This window comes from Staurois parvus, unplaced genomic scaffold, assembly GCF_062004578.1.
Source record: "Staurois parvus isolate SC_StPar_1 unplaced genomic scaffold, SC_StPar_1.0 ptg000560l, whole genome shotgun sequence".
Classification (NCBI taxonomy): domain Eukaryota; kingdom Metazoa; phylum Chordata; class Amphibia; order Anura; family Ranidae; genus Staurois; species Staurois parvus.
Window position 1 is genome coordinate 193,850 of NW_028318356.1, and position 23,920 is coordinate 217,769.

Consider the following 23,920-nt stretch of genomic DNA (forward strand, 5'->3'; position numbering starts at 1 on the left):
CCTCACACTGCTGGTGTGTTGAATTTTTTGACATAGGGTGCTGGCAGATTACGGGCCTCCCATAGCTGCTGCCAGGCCCCTAATCTGCCATGGGCCCCTATACCGCCTCCTCATGCTGCTGCCAAGTCCAGAGTGTGTCATGGGTCCCTGTACGGCCTCCCATTGCTGCTGTCTCCATAGCCACACTCTGCCATGTGCCACTTTCAGGTCTCCTCACACTGCTGGTGTGTTGAATTTTTTGACATAGGGTGCTGGCAGATTACGGGCCTCCCATTGCTGCTGCCAGGCACGTAATCTGCCATGGGCCCCCGTACCGACTCCTCATGCTGTGACGTTGCAACAAGGTGGAATTCAACCCTACATATGTTAGACCGCCTTTACGAACAGCGAAAGGCCATCACTGATTTCCTGATGTTAAAAGCGGATAAAGGTATTCCCTGTGTAACTTAGATGTCAGCCATTGGCAGCTCATGCGTGACACCTGCGCTTGCTCAGGCCCTTTGAGGAGGCCACGCTATTCGTGAGTCGGCAGGACTATGGGATGAACGACGTCATTCCTCTGTTGCACGTCCTGGAACAAATGCTGTTAACAATGGCTGGTCAGGGTGCGGTAGACGTGGCGCACAGATCTCAACGCCACATGACCCCTGTGGGGGCAGGACAGGAAGAAGAGGAGGAGGTAGAGGAGGACATTGGTGCTCAGGAATTATTGAGTGAAATGGGTGGTTTTTCCACTCAGCGGACAGGAGTGGAGGAGCAGGAGCATCTGGTAGAGGAGGAGGAGACAGAGGACCCAGACGCACCGTGGCAGTATGCTGTGGAGATGGAGGCAGGGAGTCCCTCGCATTCCTTGGCACAAATGGCCCATAGCATGCTCGGTTGCTTGCGTAGCGACAGCCGAATAATAACCATCAGACAGAGGGATGACTTTTGGCTGTCCACCTTGTTGGACCCTCGCTACCGTTCAAAAATGGTGGCCTTTTTCACACCTGCTGAGAGGGAGGCCAAAATAACGTACTATAAAAACCACCTATGTAGTCAGCTGGTCTCTGCCTGTCTGCGCCAACGTCCATCCTCAGACACTGTGGGCCCTGTGCGCTCGCGTTCCGCTGCCATGGCAGCAGGGGAGGGGTGGGGTGGTAGGAGCAGTGGCAGCTCCACCAGCAGCGGCTGCCTCAGTCTGCAGTCGATGATGAGTAGCTTTCTTCACCAGCGCAGTGAGGAAACTACTAACCAGCCGCAGCAGCAGCAGCAGCAGCATCAGGTGGACCTGGAGCAGGACCTCAAACAACAGGCTTAGGCCTACTTGGACAGCACCCTGCCAACCGAGATAGACAATCCCCTTGACTACTGGGCAACGAAACTTGACCTTTGGCCCCAACTAGCTGAATTTGCCCTTGAAAGGCTGTCATGCCCGGCCAGTAGCGTGGCATCGGAGCGCGTGTTTAGTGCGGCAGGAGGTATTGCAACTCCGCGGAGGACACGACTGTCCACCCAAAGTGTGGAGAGACTGACGTTTGTGAAAATGAATCAGGCGTGGATTAGTCTGGATTTCAAACCACCAGTTCCTGACACAACTGACTAAATCCGCCATGAATCATGCCCCAAACATGTGCCACTTTCAGGTCTCCTCACACTGCTGGTGTGTTACATTTTTTGTCATAGGGTGCTGGCAGATTACGGGCCTCCCATAGCTGCTGCCAGGCCCCTAATCTGCCATGGACCCCTATACCGCCTCCTCATGCTGCTGCCAAGTCCAGAGTCTCTCATGGGTCCCTGTACGGCCTCCCATTGCTGCTGTCTCCATCGCCACACTCTGCCATGTGACACTTTCAGGTCTCCTCACACTGCTGGTGTATTCCATTTTTTGTCATAGGGTGCTGGCAGATTACGGGCCTCCCATAGCTGCTGCCAGGCCCCTAATCTGCCATGGGCCCCTATACCGCCTCCTCATGCTGCTGCCAGGTCCAGAGTCTCTCATGGGTCCCTGTACGGCCTCCCATTGCTGCTGTCTCCATCGCCACACTCTGCCATGTGCCACTTTCAGGTCTCCTCACACTGCTGGTGGGTTCCATTTTTTGTCATAGGGTGTTGGCAGATTACGGGACTCCCATAGCTGCTGCCAGGCCCCTAATCTGCCATGGGCCCCCGTACCGACTCCTCATGCTGCTGCCAGGCCCGTAATCTGTCATGGGCCCCTGTTGTCGCTTGTTGGCATATTCCGCTCGTTCAGATGCTCCTTCTCCTGCTACTCCTCTTCACGGATTCCGTCAGCAGTCTTTCTTGGAATCCGTTTCCAAGAGACAACAGTTTGCGAGCACGCACCAGACGGTACAGAAGCTGAACGTCCTCCTGTCCAAGTTGCTGCTGCCAGGCTCGTAATCTGTCATGCGCCCCTGTACCGCCTCCTCATGCTGCTGCCAGGTCCAGAGTGTGTCATGGGCCCCCGTACCGACTCCTCATGCTGCTGCCAGGCCCGTAATCTGTCATGGGCCCCTGTACCGCCTCCCCATGCTGCTGCCAGGTCCAGAGTGTGTCATGGGTCCCTGTACGGCCTCCCATTGCTGCTGCCAGGCCCGTAATCTGCCATGGGCCCCCGTACCGACTCCTCATGCTGCTGCCAGGCCCGTAATCTGCCATGGGCCCCTGTACCGCCTCCTCATGCTGCTGCCAGGTCCAGAGTGTGTCATGGGTCCCTGTACGGCCTCCCATTGCTGCTGTCTCTATCGCCACACTCTGCCATGTGCCACTTTCAGGTCTCCTCACACTGCTGGTGGTTTCCATTTTTGTCATAGGGTGCTGTATGGCTTCCCATTGCTGCTGCCTCCACCGCCACACTGTGGCTCCACACTCTGGTTTTGGCCCCGTGACTGCCCAAATGAGTGAAGTGTGCGGTGATTCTAAGATCGACGGCACTCATCTGCATGTCATACTGACTGACAGTATTTTTTCTCTTCCCCAGCAGACTCCAAGGGCATTTAAATTAAAGGTACAGTGTTCAGCACTAATATTAAGTCTCTCTGAAGCCTAGAAACACCCTTTTTTAAGTTAAATTCACAGCGAATATATTCGACTCGAATCGAAATTTTTCCACGAATTCGCCGAATCAGTCGAATCGAATTTTTGAATACTTCGCTCATCTCTAACTACAATGTATTTTGCAAACACACATCTAAACAATATTGTTAGATGCATATAAAGGTAATCTCTCTTTATTGTAAAAAGCAATACATGTTCCACATTTAAAGGAGAAGGACAATTAAGTATTATTTTGAAGCTGAAATCACTAAATATCTAGTTACAGTATTGTCTCCTAATAGTGGAGACGCTTAGCCACCTACTTCAATCACATTAGAGATTGATGAGCAGATTTTAACAATGTTAAACTCAAAAGCAAACATTTATTATACTGTAGCTCAACAATTCTTTGAAGTGATGGCTGCTTTAGATTCTTTTTTTAGGTTTTCTTTCTTTTTTTTTTACCTCGTGATTCAGCCAGTAAGTCTGTTGTTTTTTAATAGAACAAGCTGGATGTGGACACACATGCAGCAGATAAAGTGTTGAGACAATCTATTTACCACTGATAGGGGTGCTTACAAAGATCAGCCTTTATTCATGTAAAACCTTTTATCCCAAAAAAATAAAAAAAACTGTTGCTGTAGCGGCTCATGTAACTGCAGTGTGAGCTGGAGTTTGGCTTCATTGAGTTAGTGTATCTAAATCTGCTAGTACACTCTCTTCCCCTCAGGCTGACAATGTTGCTTTCCAAAAGTGTCTCTGTTGCTCCTTCATCCAGAGTGTAGGCTTGCCAATACAGGTGGTGTGTTACTGGCCAATTCACCAGGTGAAAACAGAGGGAAAAAAAACCTATAAAGAGAAAACTAATGCAGCCACCACATCCAAGGATGGCTAAGATGAAACATATTACATTCTTAGTTTTGGGTTTTACACATTTAAGCTTATAACTGATAAAAGAAGGGAAAATTTTCATTTTAATAAACAAATGAATAAAAATATCCCAATAGTATACAGGAGATCATACACAAATGAATTGCACTAATATGTGCATTACCAAACCAAACATAAAAAGAAAGCTTTCATTTTATTGTGGGAAGTTCAGGCTTCTTTTCAGATTCAGACCTCCGTAGCTATGCCATGATGATTGGCAACAGACAGGAAAGAAGGCACTTTTTTCCATGTGTACATAACTGCTGAAAGCTTGGAAACACTACAAAAAGAGATTTCTTTGTTCGGGCTCGGCAGGTAGGCTGTCGCAGGTATAGGGTATGTCATTAAGGCAGCACTCTTCATTATAAGGGACACTTCTCCTGAGCAAACATGTCATTAATTTTTGACTACGGTAATATGACACACTGCTTTCCTCAACTGAGTATCAAAGCAATCCATCACCCCATCCCAGTGATACTGATGCACAAGTTCTACTCCTTATCTCAGCTGTTTTATGTATATCCAAGGAAGCTCTGTACCATTCTTTATCTGTGCTTTCATACTATGAGGCTTCATTACATTCTTTGTGACTTTCAGGCCGGGTCATTAGGATGCCTGTACCACAATTGGACCCAAGCTGGGGTACCAATCACTAGGGAAGGAACCAAGCACAAAGGCTCCTCTACTACCAGGGACATCCATCACCTAAACCAAGTCACCTCAGCTTCCCAGCTGGATGGCTGCTATAATGCACTTAGACACTAGTACTGTAGTGCCTAGCAATGACAGACCAACCCTCAAAGGGTTAACTTGATCACTTCTTAGGACAGTGCTGCATCTTATTTATTTATTTCAGGTACTTATATAGTGCCATCAATTTTATGCAGCAGTTTACATATATATACATATACAGTATATTGTACATTCACATCAGTCCCTAACCCTCAAGGGGTGTACAATCTAAGGTCCCTAACTCCCATTCATACATACACAGGCCAATTTAGAGAAGAACCAATTAACCTACCAGCATGTCTTTGGAGTGTGGAAGGAAACCCACACAGGCACAGGGAGAACATGCAAACTCCAGGCAAGTGGTGCTGTGGCTGGGATTCGAACCAGTGACCATAGTACTGCCAGGTGGAAGTGCTAACCATTTAGCCACTGTGCTGCCCTGCATTTTATCTTCACACTGTCTGGACCCATAATGTGCCCATGTTATATGATATGCCATGCATACACCTCTTTATGTATGCTGAAATAAATTCAGACCAAGGGATTTATTTTACTTTGTAGAAACTTCACCCATATACAGCTAACAGAACATTGCATATCTTACAGCAAAGTTTACAGTCTCTCTCTCAAACTTCTAACTCCTGGTACCTTCTGTTAGTCCTTGTCTCGTAAATACTCATGCAGAAAAGTCCATAATGTCCATGTCCCATGAACCCCAACTGGCTTCCTGCCAAGAGGAGAACAATCAGGCAAGGTTCAATCACATAGCAACATAATTCCCTATCTAATGACCATACACGAAGCGACTCTCGGTCCTGGAAGCTGCTCTTCCCTTGTATTTATCCATCACCAATAGGGGGCAGCACCATGAACACCCAGGAAAATGGGTAGCATAGTTAACTCTTCCCTCACCAGAGGCACCATCTACATGCATACACCTTGTACAACTTAACTGAACCACAGTACAGTAACATAAGGCATTACAGTATAGCAGTAAATACAAGAAAATAAAGTACACACAATGCAATAAAAAAATGTATGCACCTGTGTACAGAATATCTTAAAGAACCCGAGTAATTTATAAATGAATATATCAGATTATATAGGGACATTGACTATTATTCTGATACTTTCATAATTTTTGTAGCACTATTGCACTGCCAGACCTTCATGGACTCTCACCAACAACCCAGGAACAATGTTTATTAACTTTTATGTAAACTGATTTTTTTCCTAATTTTGGACAGAACTGTGGGGGATAGAACCCCCTTTTAGGTTTTTATTGCTGTTGGTGTTCTCGATGGGGAGATTCACCCTCTCTATCTGCCCTCGGGATGGTGAACAGACAAAAAGTGAGGGGGAAATCCAGAAATTTACAGTTGGATACAGCTATTGAAGAATGGTAATTCATCTCACTTCTTGTCGTCTCCTAGATTGTAAGCTCGAAAGAGCAGGGCCCTTGATCCCCTCATGTTTTGCATTGTATTGGTATTGTTCTGTCACATGTTCTGTCTCCCTTTGTAATGTACAGCGCTGAGCGAACTATTGGCGCTTTATAAATACTGTATAATAATAATAATAATAATGTCTACAGCATTGGAAGTGAGTGTATATGTCCACAATGAGACAAAGATAGAAAATACACTCTCAGAGGCTTTAACTCTTCTGTAAGCGCTCCACTGCAAAAAATGATTATACATACACTTTAGACTATATTTGTTGTAGGACTTTTGTGATTCTAAATATGTCTACATTATAAAGCAAAATAGCACGTTATCACATTTGAGACTATTCAGATCATATTTGCCACTATTCTGTATAATACAGCTGTTTTTTTTCCTTTCCCCTTATTTTTCAGTCCCATGTTCGCCAGAAAATTTGGAAGCCCATGTTACTTCTGATTTGGTAGTCCTCTCCTGGGGAGAAGCTCCTGGTGCTGTGAACTACACAGCAGAGGTAAATGGAGTTGATGGAGAAACCTACACATGTCATTCAACAAATACTTCATGTGCAATGGCCAATCTGATGTGTGGCCACCAATACTCTGTGTTGCTAACAGCCAATGGAGAAGAATTAAGTAGTAAAGTCAGTCATACATATGAATTCATAACAGGTAAGCAACAGACTTCACAGCATTGGTTGTAATTGGTGAATTGGTCAGAGATTGCAACCCAGAAGCATGAGCTCAAATATCAATTTCTGCTTACCATAGTTCACTTCTATATTATTCAGTAAAGTGTGCACAGAATAAAGAACAAAATGCAGACTGCAATAATCAGGCAATCACAAGTCACTTTATTGAAGACAGATTAGTACAAGGTGTATTTTATTTGGTTCAACTAGTGAGGAACCACATCTGCCCTCTTTTGTGAAAGTAAAAATGTTGAATTATTTTTACTGCCCCACAAAGATCAAATTCACACCGCTGGGGGACTTGAGAAGAGGAGGCAATACCACTGCACAGAGCAGGTGAGTATAACATGTATGTTACTTTAGTAACATTTTAAGTAGATATTAACAGAAGTATTATTTTAAAATGTCTTACTCATTTATTTATAATAGACAAGCATACATACCTTATTTTCATGCATGCTGTATTTTTTTCTTCAAAAGACCAAACAATGTCTTTAAAAGTTTTTTTTATGTGGTTGTACGTTTTTTTGCTGATTTTTATCCTGCTCAAGAATTGTATTACATTACAAGAAATGTTAGATTGTTGACCAACATAACCAACATGACATTTTTGTATTTGTTCTACAGCTCCATGTACACCCCAAAATATAGTCATACATGTGGATTGTGTGACTAACTCTGCAACAGTTTCATGGAATTCTAGTCTGGGAGCTGAGAATTACACGTCTGAAGCTGTTGGGACAAATGGAGAATATCATATTTGTAATTCCATGGCTACCTCATGTGGCTTTATTAACTTAACATGTGGCATATCTTATGACGTAACTGTCACAGCAATTAATAAAGTGAGTAGCAGCAATCGGAGTCTTCCTGTAAGCTTCATAACAGGTAAGTCTATTTTGTCTGTTTATTAAAATCGGGCAAACTGAAATCAAAGTCTGCACTCAACCTGAAAAGATGCAGCAATGCCAAAGCGTTCAACCTAGGAATATATAGAACCTTAAAAATATTAGAAGGCCCTTCTACCTTCCATTCATGACATCCAATCACATAAACACACTGTACTGTTCTCCACTTTTTCCAAAATGGCAGAAAACCTAATTTCCAACAGCAATAGGCTATTACGAACTAAAGTCATGGCCAAAAATATTGGCACCCCTGCATTTCTGTCAGATAATGCAGCACGTCACCCAGAAAATTGTTGTAATTACAAATGTTTAGGCATTCTTGTGTTTATTTCTTTTGTTTGTATTGGTATGACACAAAAAAGTGGAGAAAAAAAGCCAAAACTGACACATTCCCCCAAAACTCCATAAAATGGACTGGACATATTTGAAAAATGTAAAATATATAATTTGCAAATTAAAGCAGTATTCCAAAAGGAAAAATATATAAACTCTCAATAGTATGCAGTATATAGTATATGTCACACTCTTCATAAAAATTAATATAGCATCCATCATAGGGAAAACTTGCGATTTTTGCTTAGCCTTTTTAAAATGTAAGCTTTGTGCGCTTTGTGTAATAGCAATTATATAGAGTGCCATAGGCCATTGAATAGTCTTGTTACATTGTGATGTTTTTGCATTGACAGCCCCCTGCGTTCCATTACTGAAACCATTGCAGATCAACTGTTTTGACAACTCGGTTTCATTATCCTGGGAAAAAACATTAGGTGCAGTCAATTATTCCTCCAGTATTACCAGTCCAGGAGTAGATCCTCTGTCTTGTTCTACTGAGGACACAGGCTGCACAATCAGTGATCTGAAGTGTGGGCGGCTCTATAGTGTGACAGTTACAGCCATGAACAGTCAATGCTTGAGTCCCATATCTCCTCCATCTATACTTACTAGTGGTAAGTTGTTTTTCTGTTGTTCTTTTACTGCTCTGATAAATACATTGTATGTCTAATAAGGTTTATCATTACAGTTCCCTGTCAGCCTCAGAATGTGATGGCAAAAATGAACTGTTATAATTCTTCAACACTTCTGAGCTGGAATGAAGCACCGGGAGCTGTAAGATACATATCCGTTCTAACAGGATTTGGTGGGGAACATCTTATGTGTAATAGTATTGGTCCAATCTGTGAAATTCCTGGATTGCAATGTGGAAAAAGCTACAATGTGACAGTGACAGCATTCAATGATGACTGTCAGAGTACACCAAGCTCTGAAACAGAACTTTACACAGGTAACTAGATCTAAATTTTACTCACATCAAATAGATTTACTGCAATTCTAGAGAAATCAAAGGCCATTTACTTTTTTGTGACCATATCAAAGAGTCAGCCCGCACAGAGAGCGATATTATATATAAACGCAGCCTGGTGGGTTGAGTTCTCCATCAATGCAGTATAATGCACTCTTCACTGTCAAAATTCCCAACTCTGTTCCTATACACCTGGGTGTTATATATGTTGCAGCTCTTCCTGTTACATTCTATTTGCTATAAAATTAATGCAATTAATGCAAAAACAGGTTGAGCGGTATCCCCTTCACAAGGCCCAAGGCATGCTGGGTAAATTGTCGACGTTGTATAAAAAAGTGTAATAAATAAGTTATAAGTTGTAGACTGGTACCACTTTCACTTACCCATTAGACATAGGTAAGTCCATATATCCAGTACGATCCTGAATTAATTATACATTTTATAGTAAAGTGCATTATCCTTATGCTAAGCCTTCGAATAATCTTAGTCTTTAACTAATAAATATGTTTACAAGGCATTAAAAATAAAAATTCCCATTAAAATATATCTAAAAAAAACACCTTTTTCTTACATTTTAGGTGATATATGGAACGATTAAACTCAGGTCAGGTTTACTTTGCTGTGTGTGTCCCCTTGCAGATGTTACCCTTTATATTTTATCTTGGAAAGATAGCAGAAAGTGAGAATAAATCTTTCCAAATTGTGGGAAAATCCCCAATTTGCAGTTGTCACTAGAACGAAGATTTCTCTTCTTTTCCTGTTCTGCTGACAACTGTTTTGGATTTCTCAGCACTTTCTGTTTCAGTGATGCGCGGTGTCATTAGGACAAATAGAGAGGGTAAATCTCTCCAGGAAGAACACAGGCATCAATAAAAACCCAAGACAGCTGTAATTTAGAAGCATTGGCTCCCCAAAACTTTTTCTCTCACAATGGAAGTCTATAGAGTCTACATATACAAAAAAGTTCTGCTGGAGCGATCTTAACACATCTACAAAATACTTTATCAGCACATTTCTCACAGTCCAAATATTCTTTCCTATTAGCAGTTTTAAACCCTCATGGAGTCTGTCAGAACTCCTAAATTGTGATGGCCTGTTTACAGATGTTGCTAAAGAATACATTTACTGTACTTGGACTTTTTTTAGTCTAAACCAGCTTGTCTCAACATTGTTACCTTGGAGGAACCCTTGGCAAAAATTTGTTATCTCAGAGAACCCCTGAGATTGTTTTCAGATCTACAGGTCACATAACAATGGTGTAATCAGTGAGTTGATATAACAATTATTTTAGAAAATAGCATTAAATTCAAGAAAAATTATTAAAAATGACTCAGCAGGCAGAGTACAAGGGGGGCAGCAGAGCAGAGTACAGGAGTTTAGCAGGGCAGGGTACAGGGGCAGCAGGGCAGAATACAGAGGTTTAGCAGGGCAGGGTGCAGGGGGGCAACAGGGCAGAGTACAAGAGTTTATCTGGGCAAGATACAGGGGCCAGCAGGGCAGAGTGCAGCTGTGTAGCAGGTCAGGGTACCTGGCAAAGTACAGGGGGCAGCTGAGTAAAGTACAGGGGTCATCAAGGCAGAGTACAGTGGTCAGCAGGACAGTGTACACGGGGTTAACAGGGCAGAGGACAGGGGTTTAGCAGGGCAGGGTACAGGGGTTTTACCATGGCAGGGTACAGGGTCAGTGAGGCAGATGCAGGGTTCAGCAGGGCAAAGTGCAGGGGGTCAGCAGGGCAGAGTACAGGGGGTTAGCAGGGTGACGTACAGGGGGTCAGCAGGTCAGTGTACAGTGGGTCAGCAGGGAAGAGTACAGGTGTTTAGCAAGGCAGGGTATACAGGAGTCATTAGGACAGAGTACAGGGGTCATCGGGGCACCATACAAGGGGTCAGTAGTCTGTCCACATGCAAAGCAGCGCAGGGAAGCTGCAGTGACAGATTGCTATCTGTTTTGGTACACTGATTCCTGCTGGCTGTCCTCTCCCATCCATCCCATGTGATGTCACATGCAAGCGCCTGGGATGGACAGAGGAGGAGGACCAGTGAGGATCAGCACAAGACACTTAAGAATGTTCCGTGTGCATTTTTGCGGAGCATTTAAGATACAACTACAGATTTACCTACAAATACACACATGCATAGACTAAAAATAAATATTAACACATCCCAGCATATTCCCCAGTGGGCAATATACAGTTTACAAAGTGGTGAGGGAGGCAGGATGTTTCTCCCACTTTGCGGAGTATGCGCTCATTTCGCACCATTGTCTTCAGTGATATCATATGAGCTGGAAATAAAGGGGAGGCATCAGGTATCAATGCACCCTGGCAGAACCCATTGTAAGCATCCATTGAAAACAACTTTGGGTGAATATATATCTGCCGCAATGGTGAATTGCAGTGGAACCCCTTGGGGACTTCCTATAGAACCCTAGGGCTGTGCGCAACCCCAGTGGAAAAACACAGGGCTAGAGTATGCTTTACACTCCCACACTTTATCCAAATCTTAAAAAATGGCTTTAAACTAGCAACCAATACCTTTATAGAAGTGCATTGACATTAATGTAGTATTGGAGTATGAGAAGATACTGTAGGTCAGAAGAAGGTAAGACTGCATTATATTTCACATTGGCTGCTAGTGTTGTCATTTGTAAAATACTGTAAGTCCATTACAATCAATCTAATAGCAGGCTTTCATTACAGTGCCCTGTGTGCCCACTGAGGTACAAGCACAGGTTGAATGTGCATCTAAATTTGCAACTCTGTCCTGGACCTCATCTATGGGAGCTGAAAACTACACTGCCAAGATCATTGGGGCTAATGGAGAGGAGCATCACCGTAGTGTAGTCGATTCGTCATGCAGCTTTACACGGCTCTCTTGTGGCTTAATGTATGAAGCAACGGTTGTTGCAGTGGGAAAGATGTGCAGCAGTGACATTAGTCCTGTCACTACCTTTCACACAGGTATATGAATGCATTTACATACATTTAATGATATTCGATACACATTTATTGTTTCGATTTTGTTAACCGTAAAGGATTTTTTTCACTTTATATTATAAAACCATGTTATTCATCAATACTCTAGTAATGCATACTTTAAAGTGTTACTAAATCCACAACAGTGAAATCAGTCTGTATATGCTGTAAAGCATGCTTGTTATTCTCACTGTTGAACCAAAGGGGTTAATCCTCTGCATTGTGTAAAAAGGATGTTTGATCCTGTCTTCTCTAATCCTCCCCTTCTTCCACAGGCCCCAATCCATCTGTTGACAGAACAGAGCCTTGGGGGCAAGCCGCAGATGCTGTTTGATGTATATTGCTAGAGAGTTGTTTTTTTTTCTTTGGGAGGGTGCATGTGATCAGCACAGGGTCAATCAGCACTGTCCACACAGAGGGTGAGGGGTCCTACAGCCTCACAGAACAATCAAGGAAGAATTAAAACTCCTCCTACAAGCTTTAACCAGTGCTCTGCTGGACACTGAAGACTTCTATAACTGCTGATGAGAAAAGGTAGTTAGCAGTTTACATTTACTAAAATGATTGCAATTCCATGTTCTGTGTACTATTGGAGACCAGATATAGTGAATTCAGGGTCATGGTTTTAGTAATACTTTAATATGCAATATGCTGCAGATAAAAACAAATTCATTAAATTTTAAATATATTATCACTTGTAGAGTAGTGTTATTATTATAGAAATAAAGTATACAGTAGAAGTAGGGTTCTCCTAGGCCATGTAAGTGCCAAATTTGTACGCTCTCTTCCCCATAGCTTATATATCTCTATCACTGTTGCAATCTGTTACAGTAACAGTAGTGTATAGATCACACAGAGTTTCAGGCAGCTACACATATCTAAAATAATTATGTTTTCTTCTAAATGCACTGGGAATCTATTGCCCTGCAAGAAATATTTATTTGAAAAAAAAACAAAACAAAAAAGGAAATAATATACAATATACATATACTATTGTAGCGCTACCCTCGTGAGGGCTGCTGTGAAGTGGGTAGCCCTAAGCCTCTTAGAAGCGATACAGCGCAAATAATACAAACAATAAAAACAATAAAAACATGAAAAATGATATATTAAAGTCCAACAAAAAGTCCCAAATTAAATTCCAATGTCCCAAATATTTGTGAAAAAAATATTTTTATAGAACTGTAACTGAAACTTTGTACATTTTCCAGCATGCTCACATCTTCAGTGAAAAAAACATTTGATCCACACTCACCAAATACTGTGAATTCTCGAGAAAATATAGCTTTAAGAGACAAAAAGACAAGCCTGCTGGTGGAGTGTGGTATCCTCAGAAGTTGTAATACTCTTTAGGCGATTTCACACTGACTCTCCTTCCCAGATATTTCTACATATAGCGATAAAACATGGAAGAAAAGATGCCAATGATATATTACTAAATAACGATAAAAAAAATTATATATATATATATATATATATATATATATATATATATATATATATAGTGCCAAAAAACACCTTCCTTACACTCACACAAGGTGATTAGACACCAATTTTCATGGAATCATATGCCTCCCAAATCACAGATTATGATCCATCCTTAACTCACTCCAAGCTCACACTCATGGATGGACGGATGGATGGATAAGGGTACTTTGTGACCAGCTTGCAACTCTCAAGCCTTCGCTAATAATTCCTCCTTAGTTTACCCCAAATTCATTCTCATGAATGGATGGATGAAAAATGCAAAAGAAAGGATACCAAAATAGCATAATACTGTTAATAAAAAATTTTTAATGCTCAAGTGATGCTCCAAATGCATTCACATTTTAAAACTGAATATAAAGCCTTTTTGTAAATAAATCAGGACTCCTTAAACTTGTTCCAATAGCCCTTCTGACAATTCCAGCTAGGCGACACAATTGATCAGCTTTGGCAATGAAGAACTGGCAAAATTGTGGAATCAGATCTCTTTGCCCACACTAAAGATGGCCGCAGAACACCGCATCAGTGTGCATTCCACTCACAGGATATGGCGTCACAGGGTCAGAACTGGAAGTTACGGCAATGCATTTCGCCTTCCCACAAGGCGCCGTCACGGGAAGGCGAAATGCGTTGACACAAGGGAGCTAGCTCCGTGATTTATAGATATTTATTTTTAACAGCTTGTAAGTGCATTTTTATTTAATAAATGTGATTCCTTTATATACTATGGTGGTCCCCTCTATTATGTCAGAAACTGCTAACTTAAAGGGCCAGTTACATACAAATAGAAGGATCCATTTAAATCATTGAATGTGAGTTATCGGATGGGAGAGGGTCCATATAGGAGAGAGAGAATACCTTCAGGTTTCCAAATATAAGGAAATAAGCACTTTGACCTGTGAGAGGGCAGGTCGCATAGTGTAGGTGAGCGTAGATTTTAAATGGTGGAGGATTATGCACCTATGTATGAGTTTGGGAAAGCACATGGACTTTTTTTCATAATTATTGCATGTATTTATGGACATTTTTTATTAATTATATATGCACTTTAGAAACAGCACTTTTTTATGTGATTTATGAGATTTATATTTTGGCACGTGTGGAGAAATGATTCTACGAAATGTATGCACTTGCACTTTGATATTATTAACACTTTCACGGAATTTCTAGGTTATATGATTATTTTAGAGGATTTTTGCACTTAGGGAAGCACAGCAATATATATATATATATTATTATTATACAGTATTTATATAGCGCTAAAAGGTTTGCTCAGCGCTGTACATTATAGTGGGGGACAGTACATGAGACAATACAGTAACAATACAATACACGAGGGGGTCAAGGGCCCTGCTCTTTCGAGCTTACAATCTATATATATATATATTGGTGTATTGATTTTTTGGTGGGAACACATTTTGTTGTGAGCCGTCACCCATAATTAGAAGAAGTAGATCATACACAGGTTGTAGGCTGTACTTACAGGGCAAAAAATGCCACCATCAAACTACATGATCAATGTATATCTTATTTAAAGTGAAAAACACAAGGTGCAGGTAGATAGGTTTACAAATGCCTTTATTATGTTTCCATAACTGGGACCTCAACTGATCTGAACATTCTTAGCCTTCTTGAGTCATAGTTCAATGTCTATTGGCACAATCAGAAAGTTCTGGCTGACCATCCCCAAGAAGAAAAATAATTTTGAAAGACTACAGACCTCGCCCAGTCACTATTTTCCCTTTGAGATAAGTATATTCGGTTAGACATACTAGCCTCAAGGCAGGTAGATTGTGCCTACACTATGCAACACCCCAAGAGAGCATGCAAAAGATCCTTAACCACTTCAAGTCCGGACACTTTTACCCCCTTCCTGTCCAGGCCAATTTTCAGCTTTCAGCGCTATCACACTTTGAATGACAATTGCACAGTCATGCAACACTGTACCCATATGAATATTTTAACAGTTTTTGAGACAGATAAAGCTTTATTTTGGTGGTATTTATTCACCGCTGGGATTTTTATTTTTTTTTGCTATATAAATGAAAAAGTCCAAAAATTTTGAAAAAAAAGTGTTTTTCTTATAACATTTTGCAAATAAATAATATTTCATCATAAATCTTGGCCAAAATTTATTCAGTTAACTTTTTAGTGCCCCTGCCCTGCCACCGTTTGGTCGCTGATATACAGTGGCCGGACGGGAAGTGGTTAAGTGGAACTAGATTCATAGTAAAACTAAAATTACAGATGTAAAGGCTAATAGCAGAAGTATTCAAGCCTATACAGATATAGTAGAAACAGAATATAGAACTGCTAGATGTAACCTGAATGTTTGAGATGTAGGATATTTACTTACCTTGATGGTATGCAACTTTTTACTGGTTTATCTAATGCCACAATTTACTTGAACAATAACAACCAACCCAATCAAATGGCACTCATAAGAGGGAACACATACCTTTATTTTCACTTTTTGCTACAGAGATGTAAAAAATTGTTTTTGTAAAATGTTATGTTTTCACCCAAAATAAATTTACTGCAAGATGGATTTGACTGTTGTTATTTTTTTCCAGTGCCCTGTGTTGCAACAGACTTAGATTCACAGTTCCAGTGTGGTTCAGAAGATGCCATTATTTCCTGGGGGGCAGTATCTGGGGGAATAAGATACACAGCTATTGCAGCCACACTTGATGGAGAGAGCAGTAACTGCAGTACTACAGACACCACGTGTACAGTGAGTTCCTTGCAGTGTGGACAGATCTATACTGTAACGGTAGAATCCTTTGGTGTGACTTGCAGCAGCAGAGCAATCGCACCAAAAGTAATTCAGACAGGTAAGTATGTTTTTGTAATTTTGTAATATAGCTAAAGCTACTCTCAGATTTCTTTAGTATAGCTGCTCTAGTAGCTATAATGTAATGTAACAGTGTACTAAGTAAGCTGGTCATTGTAAAGGTTAACCGAAACTTACAGTATATAAGGTTTTACTTTCTAGTGTTTTTGACCAAATAAATAACCCTTACCTAATAAATTGATAATTGCTCATTTCTTTCTTTAAAGAATATGTAAACCCAACATTTCATATTCCTGATATGTGCCTGCTGCACATGTACTTGTATGAAAAAGTATCCTGCTCCCTTTGTATTGCTTCCTTTATTTGAAATCCCTAATGTTCCTGCCAAAACCTCTGCTGTGCTATTAAAAAATGACCACACTAGACATAAGAGCACAGCATGGTCAGTTCTCTAGCTGTGCTGGGAACTCAAGTGTGGTCTCCTCCACTTTCTTGACACTTTCCTGCACAGCCATTCGCTGGGAAGCTCAGTGTGCTGCTGTTTCTCCTCCCCAAGCTCTATATTCTCAGCTGCATAAGGAGCTTAGAGGGTATGTGATCACTTATAAAAGAGGAAAAATGATATTTGTAATGTTTTTTATACAGTGCCTTGAAAAAGTATTCATACCCCTTGAAATTTTCCACATTGTGTCATGTTATACCTAAAATCATAAATGTATTTTATTGGAATCTTATGTGATAGACCAACACAAAGTGGCACATAATTGTGAAGTGGTAGGAAAATGATAAATGTTTTTCAAATTTTTTTCCAAATAGAAATCTGAAAAGTGCAGAGTGCATTTGTATTCAGCCTCTGAGTCAATACTTTGTAGAACCACCTTTCACTGCAATTACAGCTGCAAGTGTTTTTGGGGATGTCTCTACCAGCTTTGCACGTCTAGAGAGTGAAATTTTTGCCCATTCCTCTTTGCAAAATAACTCAAGCTCTGTCATATTGGATGGAGAGCTTCTGTGAACAGCAATTTTCAAGTCTTCCCACAGATTCTTAATTGGATTTATGTCTAGGCTTTGACTGGGCCATTCTAACACATGAATATGCTTTGATCTAAACCATTCCATTGTAGCTCTGGCTGTACGTTTAGGGTTGTTGTCCTGCTGGAAGGTGAACCTCCTCCCCAGTCTCAAGTCTTTTGCAGACTCTAACAGGTTTTCTTGTAAGATTGCCCTGTATTTGGCTCCATCCATCTTGCCATCAACTCTGACCAGCTTCCCTGTCCCTGCTGAAGAAAAGCCTCCCCACAACATGATGCTGCCAGCACCATGTTTCACGGTGGGGATGGTGTGTTCAGGGTGATGTGCAGTTTTCCACCACACATAGTGTTTTGCTTTTAAGCCAAAAAGTTCAATTTTGGTGTCATCTGACCAGAGCACCTTATTCCACATGTTTGCTGTGTCCATCACATGGCTTCTTGCAAACTGCAAACGGGACTTCTTATGCCTTTCTTTCAACAATGACTTTCTTCTTGCCACTGTTCCATAAACGCCAGATTTGTGGAGGGCATGACTAATAGTTGTCCTGTGGACAGATTCTCCCACCTGAGCTGTGGATCTTCGCGGCTCCTTCAGAGTTACCATGGGCCTCTTGGCTGCTTCTCTGATTAATACGCTCTTTACCCGGCCTGTCAATTTAGGTGGACGGCCATGTCTTGGTAGGTTAGCAGTTGTGCCATACTCCTTCCATTTTCAGATGATGGATTGAACAGTGCTCCATGCGATGTGTCAAAGCTTGGGATTTTTTATTTATAACCGAACCCTGCTTTAAACTTTTCCAAAACTTTATCCCTAACCTGTCTGGTGTGTTCCTTGGTCTTCATGATGCTGTTTGTTCACTAATGTTCTCTAACAAACCTCTGAGGGCTTCACAGAACAGCTGTATTTATACTGAGATTAAAGTACACACAGGTGGGCTCTATTTACTAACAAGGTGACTTCTGAAGGCACTTGGTTCCACTAGATTTTAGTTAGGGGTATCGGAGTAAAGGGGGCTGAATGCATGCATGAATGCATGCCACACTTTTCACATATTTATTTGTAAAAAATGTTGAAAACCATTTATCATTTTCCTTCCACTTCACGATTATGTGCCACTTTGTGTGGGTATATCACATAAGATCCCCAATAAAACACATTTATGTTTTTGGTTGTAACATGACAAAATGTATGAATACTTTTTCAAGGCACTGTATGTATACACAAATGTTTTTCCTTTCATTTCTATTTTAAACTGAATGGGTTTTACTACAAGGTGCAGGTTCACATATACTTTAATTGTCTATATTGTAAACAATGGGACTTAGAATTATTTTAGTCCACAGTGATCTCTAGTTTTAGATAAACTGATTCAAATCATAAACATCAGTCAACTATTATATGCCAATTAAAGTGCTCAAAATGGGAGATCTGCATCCCTTCTTATCATTTCCATACCTCCTTTCCCCTATTAACCAACCTTTACTAAGGAGCTGCACATTGGATAAATTCAAGACCATAGACGCAGAATTCTTGAATTAACAATACCTTTATATATAATCTCAATCACCCTACTACCTGACTTTGAAGTGAAGGTTCCTTTGATATTTATGACGCAACTAGTAAATTGTAGAAACTCTGATCATTTGGAATATGCAAATGGATTTATAGACCCAAGAACTTCTGTCTAATGTTCTTGACTGTGATATACTGTATATTATGTGTATAATGTACCATCTCTATCAGCAAACCCTTCCTTACTATCTTCATTCTGTATTCCAAATTTACCGTACAAAAATGTTTAGTAAACTTAGATTAAAAAAAAGAAAAAAAGAGCAATCAGTCCTTTTACAGTACATACAAAAACTTTTTTTCTTTAAAAAGATGTGAGCAATGTGCTCTGGTAAAAGTTTACATACCAATACTAGACAGTGGAGTCATGGAGATGCCTACAAACATCCTTTGATATGATGGTGAATACAGTACTTTCGAATGGTCATATGTACATGAGTGCGTGTATCCTGATGCAAAAGTAGGTTTACCCACCATTCACTCCTATTACAGTTAAAAGGTGATGATAAGGACATGTTTCACAACTTTTGTGCCCATCCCTTGCCTAGCACAATTTAATATCTAATATTTATTAAATTAGATTAAATGTACAATAAAATAGATCTAAATCACAAATTTATGTTAAGTGTATACATGCTAAATCATGTCTAAATATTGCATATATTGGTACTTATTACCTCTCATAGAGATTACAGTATTCCCCAAACAATTCCTTCATCTACAGTATTTGCTCCATAGGAACAGCATCATCTTTGTTCAGGCATCATCTGGTGTATCATGTACTTCCTGGACAGAGATGCATGCTCAAATTTGTAATCCTGGTGCTTATGCTGTTCACAAATGTCTGACACAGATCAGCCACCCATGTTGGGAATTGCTACTAAGTTGGGGTCTGATCCAAGGGCGTATCTGCCGCGAGGCAAACAAGGCGTTTGCCTAGAGCGGCAGTTTTCAGGGGGACGGCACCTCTCAGCATGAGCTTGAGCGGGAGGCAGGCGCGGCATGGCTCGGGCGGGAGGTAGGCTCAGAAGGCATGGCTCAGGCGGAATGCAGGGGGGCGGGCTCGGCAAATCTTGAGCAGAGGAAGGTGGGCTCAGCTTATGCCATCCTGAATTAATGGCAAGCTGGCTGTCTTACCCTCTCTGTGACTTCCCAGAGTGCTGATTCCCTGCTGCACCCACTGATAACGTTAGGATCTGGCAGGAAGCCCAGATCTGGACTGACCATCGCAGCTATGCTCCGGCCGCCCGGCCTCTCTATTCGTTTCACTTCATAGAGCCAAAGAGCGGAGCCTAGAGGTCAGCTGACCATGCAGAGGGGGTGCAGGAGAGGAGACCATCGCTGCATGTCAGGTATCAGTGCAGCCGCAGACACCATGGACCCCAGATAAGTGCTCCATTACTTGTCAAATAGAGTCTCCCTCTCTCTCTCCCCCCCCCCTCTAATTCCCCCCCTTCCACCCCCCTCTCTTCTTCCTCCCCCCTCTCTCTCTTCCTCCCCTCTCTCTCTTCCCCCCTCTCTCTCTTCTCACCCCCTCTCCCCCCTCTCTCTTCTCCCCCTCTCTCTCTCTCCTCCCCCCTCTCCCCCCTCTCTCTCTTCTCCCCCCCTCTCTCTCCTCCCCCTCCTCTCTCTCTACTCCCCCCTCCTCTCTCTCCCCCCCTCCTCTCTCTCTTCTCCTCCCCCTCTCCTCATCCCCCCCTCTCTTTTCCTCCCCTCTCTCTCCTCGTCCCCCTCTCTTCTCCCCCCTCTCTCTCTCTTCTCCCCCCTCTCTCTCTTCTCCCTCCCTCTCTCTCTTCTCCCTCTCCCCCTCTTCCCCCCTCTCTCTCTTCTCCCCCCTCTCTCTCTTCCCCCCTCTCTCTTCTCCCCCCTCTCTCTTCTCCCCCCTCTCTCTCCTCCCCCTCTCTCTCTTCTCCTCCCTCTCCCCCTCTCCCCCCTCTCTCTCTTACCCCCCTCTCTCTCTTACCCCCCTCTTTCTCTCTCTTCTCCGTCTCTCTCTCTCTCTTCTCCCTCTCTCTCGCCTCCCCCTCCCTCTCTCTTCTCCCCCCCTCTCTCTTCTCTCTCTCTTCTCCCCCCTCTCCCTCTTCTCCTCTCTCTCTATCCCTCTTCTCCTCTCTCTCTCTCTCCCTCTTCTCCTCTCTCTCTATCCCTCTTCTCCTCTCTCTCTCCCTCGTCTCCTCTCTCATTTTGCACAAGATAAAAGTAATCTGGGGGCTAACAAGCCATTGGATTACTTTTACAGGTGGCTGAAGGGCATCCCTCCCCCTCCTGCCACAGACGCCTTTACTAGGCTCTACCATGCAGTCCCAATGCAAATGATCAGAATAATCTGTGTCTGATTGCATGCATTGGGAGGCCAGAGGAGAGATTTGGGGTCTAATAGACCCTAGATCTCTCCATAAACAGGAACTGTCATGGCCCATGCTATCACATGCTATCATGTTGTTCATGCCTTGTAATAGAAATAAAGTTGATCAAAAAAAAAAAGTTAAAGGTACAGTGTACAAAAAAAATGTAAATAAAGAAATAATAAAATAGCAAAAAAAAAATTAAAGCACCCCCGTTTCCCCATGCTCACATGCACATAGGTCCCTCACGCATATGTAAATGGAGATCACATCACACATGTGAGGTACTGCCATGAATGTTAGAGTAAAAATTCTAGCACCAGGCCTTCTGTGTAACTCTAAACTGGTAACTTGTAAAGGCTTTTAAAATGTTGCCTATGGAGGTTTTTAGGTACCATAATTTGGCACCAAATGGTATACCGTGGCTGGCGTGGGACAAATTCAGATGGTGTGGGGCGCCTGATTTTAGTCTTGGGGGAGCGCCCAATTTTAGTCTTGCCTAGGGCAGCACAAAACCAAAATACATCACTGGTCTGATCATTGGATGAGAGAAGATTGAGAAAATGCTGCCTCCTACCTGTAGCCACAGCATAACATCATCTCAGCCTTAAACAAAGTTACTTGATTGGAGCTGAAGACCCCGACTCCCAAGGACTATGCTCCAAACTCTATGCATTACTTACTCCTGACCCCTGAACTCTATGCAATACCTACTCCTGACCCCTGAACTCTGTGCATTACTTGCTCCTGACCCCTAAACTCTGTGCGTTACCTTATCCTCACCCCTAAATTCTGTGTTACTTATTCCTGACCCCTGAACTCTGTGTTACTAAACCCTCGTTCACACCGCTGCAACTTCAGGTGCGACATGTGATTTGCAAATTGCACCTGAAGTCGCATCTAATGTATTTCTATAGCACTGTCTTAATTGGTGTGATTTCAAGTAGCACAATTTGAAAAATAGTTCTTGCATTATTTTTTTTACCACTTCAGTGCGATTTAACTCTCATAGACTATAAGGTAAATGGCACTGAAATTGCACCTGTGTCTATATCAGTGCTACCTTGAAATAGCACTGTAAATGGGACCAAATCGCACCACTTTGAAATCGCATTTGGTGTGAACCAGTGCTAAATCCTGACCCCTGAACTCTCTGTGTCACTTAATCATGACCCTTGAACTTTGCATGTTACTTAATTTAACACCTGAACAAATGGGTGCATGTTTTTGTGGGTGTGGCAGCAAATGAGGGTGTGGTATTGTGGGTGTGGTCAATAGGGTATCCCCAGATGTAATTTTGATAATCTGGTAACCTTATTGTATAGAGAAATGTGATTATTGTATGTTGAGCAATAGCCTGTATTATCATAATCAGTAAAAGTCTTTTTTTTTCCATTTGCTAGAGCCCTGTGTTCCCCAAAACCTCTTTGCATATATTGACTGTCAACTGAACAATGCTATCTTTAATTGGAGCAGTGCTCTTGGATCTGAAAATTACACAGCGCTGATGGTCTCAACAGATGGAGAGGTGCATACATGTAATACTACATCTACCTCCTGTGCCATCACTAATCTCCCCTGTGGCCATACATACAATATCACCATCACAGCTTTCAATGATCACTGTCAAGGACAAAGTAGCAATGATATACAATTGATCACAGGTATGTTATGGTTGTAAATATACCACAATTATTTGCCACTTTGTGTTGGTTTATCACATAAAATCCCAATAAAATACATTTACATTTTTGGTTGTAACATTAAAAAATTTGGAAAATTTCAAGGGGTATGAATACTTTTTCAAGGCACTGTAAAGACTGAATTCCTGAAAGCATACACAAGGATAATTATTCTAGTTTTCACCCATGGTATTATAATATAGGTTTAGGGGTTTTTATTACAGCAGGATGTTAAAGTATAAATAAAGACATTTCTTTGTAGTTTTGGATAGAGGGTAGAGAAATTAGAACCCTTGTCAGTTTTTATTGCTGTCTGTGTCCCCAATAGAGAGATTCACCCTATTTGTCCTGTTTACCATTAACATTGAAAGTGAAAGTAAAAGAAAATCCCAAATTTTAGGCTGCCCACATAAAAGTAATAGAGAGGAAATCTTCCAATGGGGAAGCTAGTTCTGGTGACCTGGGGTCCCCAAGGACTTCCATCTGTTTGTATGGATTTTCTCTAATTTCCTGTTTGGCTATGGAACAGGAAGTGAATGGAAATCTCCTAATGGGACACAGATGGCAAAAAAACCTGGCAGGGGTTAGAACTCTCCCTTGCTCTATCCAATATCTAAAAAAAAGTTTTGCTTATAGTTCTACTTTAATGCATATTAATATTAAACCTGTTTTGTTTTACAATAGATTGTGTTTTATAGAAAAAATACATAAAGGCTGAATTCCTGGAGACGTGCACAAGGATAATTATTCTAGTTTTCAGCAATGTGAAATCTCATTAATAAATAAAAATTAAATTATTAACATTAAATTAATTCAAATTATGATACAAATAACTAATAAAAGTGTATACATACCAAAGAATATTTAAATAGATAATTTTAGCTAATCAATCTCCTCCAAATAAATATCAAAATATTTCCCATAAAATACTCCTCTAAAAAAATATTTTGCCAAGTGCTCATAAATCATCTATTAGTGACATGATGTACTTACTAATACCCTCAATTTCATTTGTATT

The 23,920-nt window shown here is 41.5% G+C and overlaps 1 protein-coding gene across 1 annotated transcript in view; it reads left to right on the plus strand.

Annotated features, from left to right (window-relative positions):
- The window catches only part of LOC149450900 (uncharacterized), a 222,272-nt gene that overhangs the window by 104,792 nt on the left and 93,560 nt on the right, over window positions 1-23,920 (plus strand). Inside the window, exons 22-28 of the mRNA XM_089691268.1 lie at window positions 6,539-6,793; window positions 7,441-7,701; window positions 8,408-8,668; window positions 8,743-9,003; window positions 11,720-11,980; window positions 16,054-16,314; window positions 22,624-22,884. Coding sequence (XP_089547394.1) covers window positions 6,539-6,793; window positions 7,441-7,701; window positions 8,408-8,668; window positions 8,743-9,003; window positions 11,720-11,980; window positions 16,054-16,314; window positions 22,624-22,884 — 1,821 coding nt within the window. The remainder of the gene's footprint in view (window positions 1-6,538; window positions 6,794-7,440; window positions 7,702-8,407; window positions 8,669-8,742; window positions 9,004-11,719; window positions 11,981-16,053; window positions 16,315-22,623; window positions 22,885-23,920) is intronic.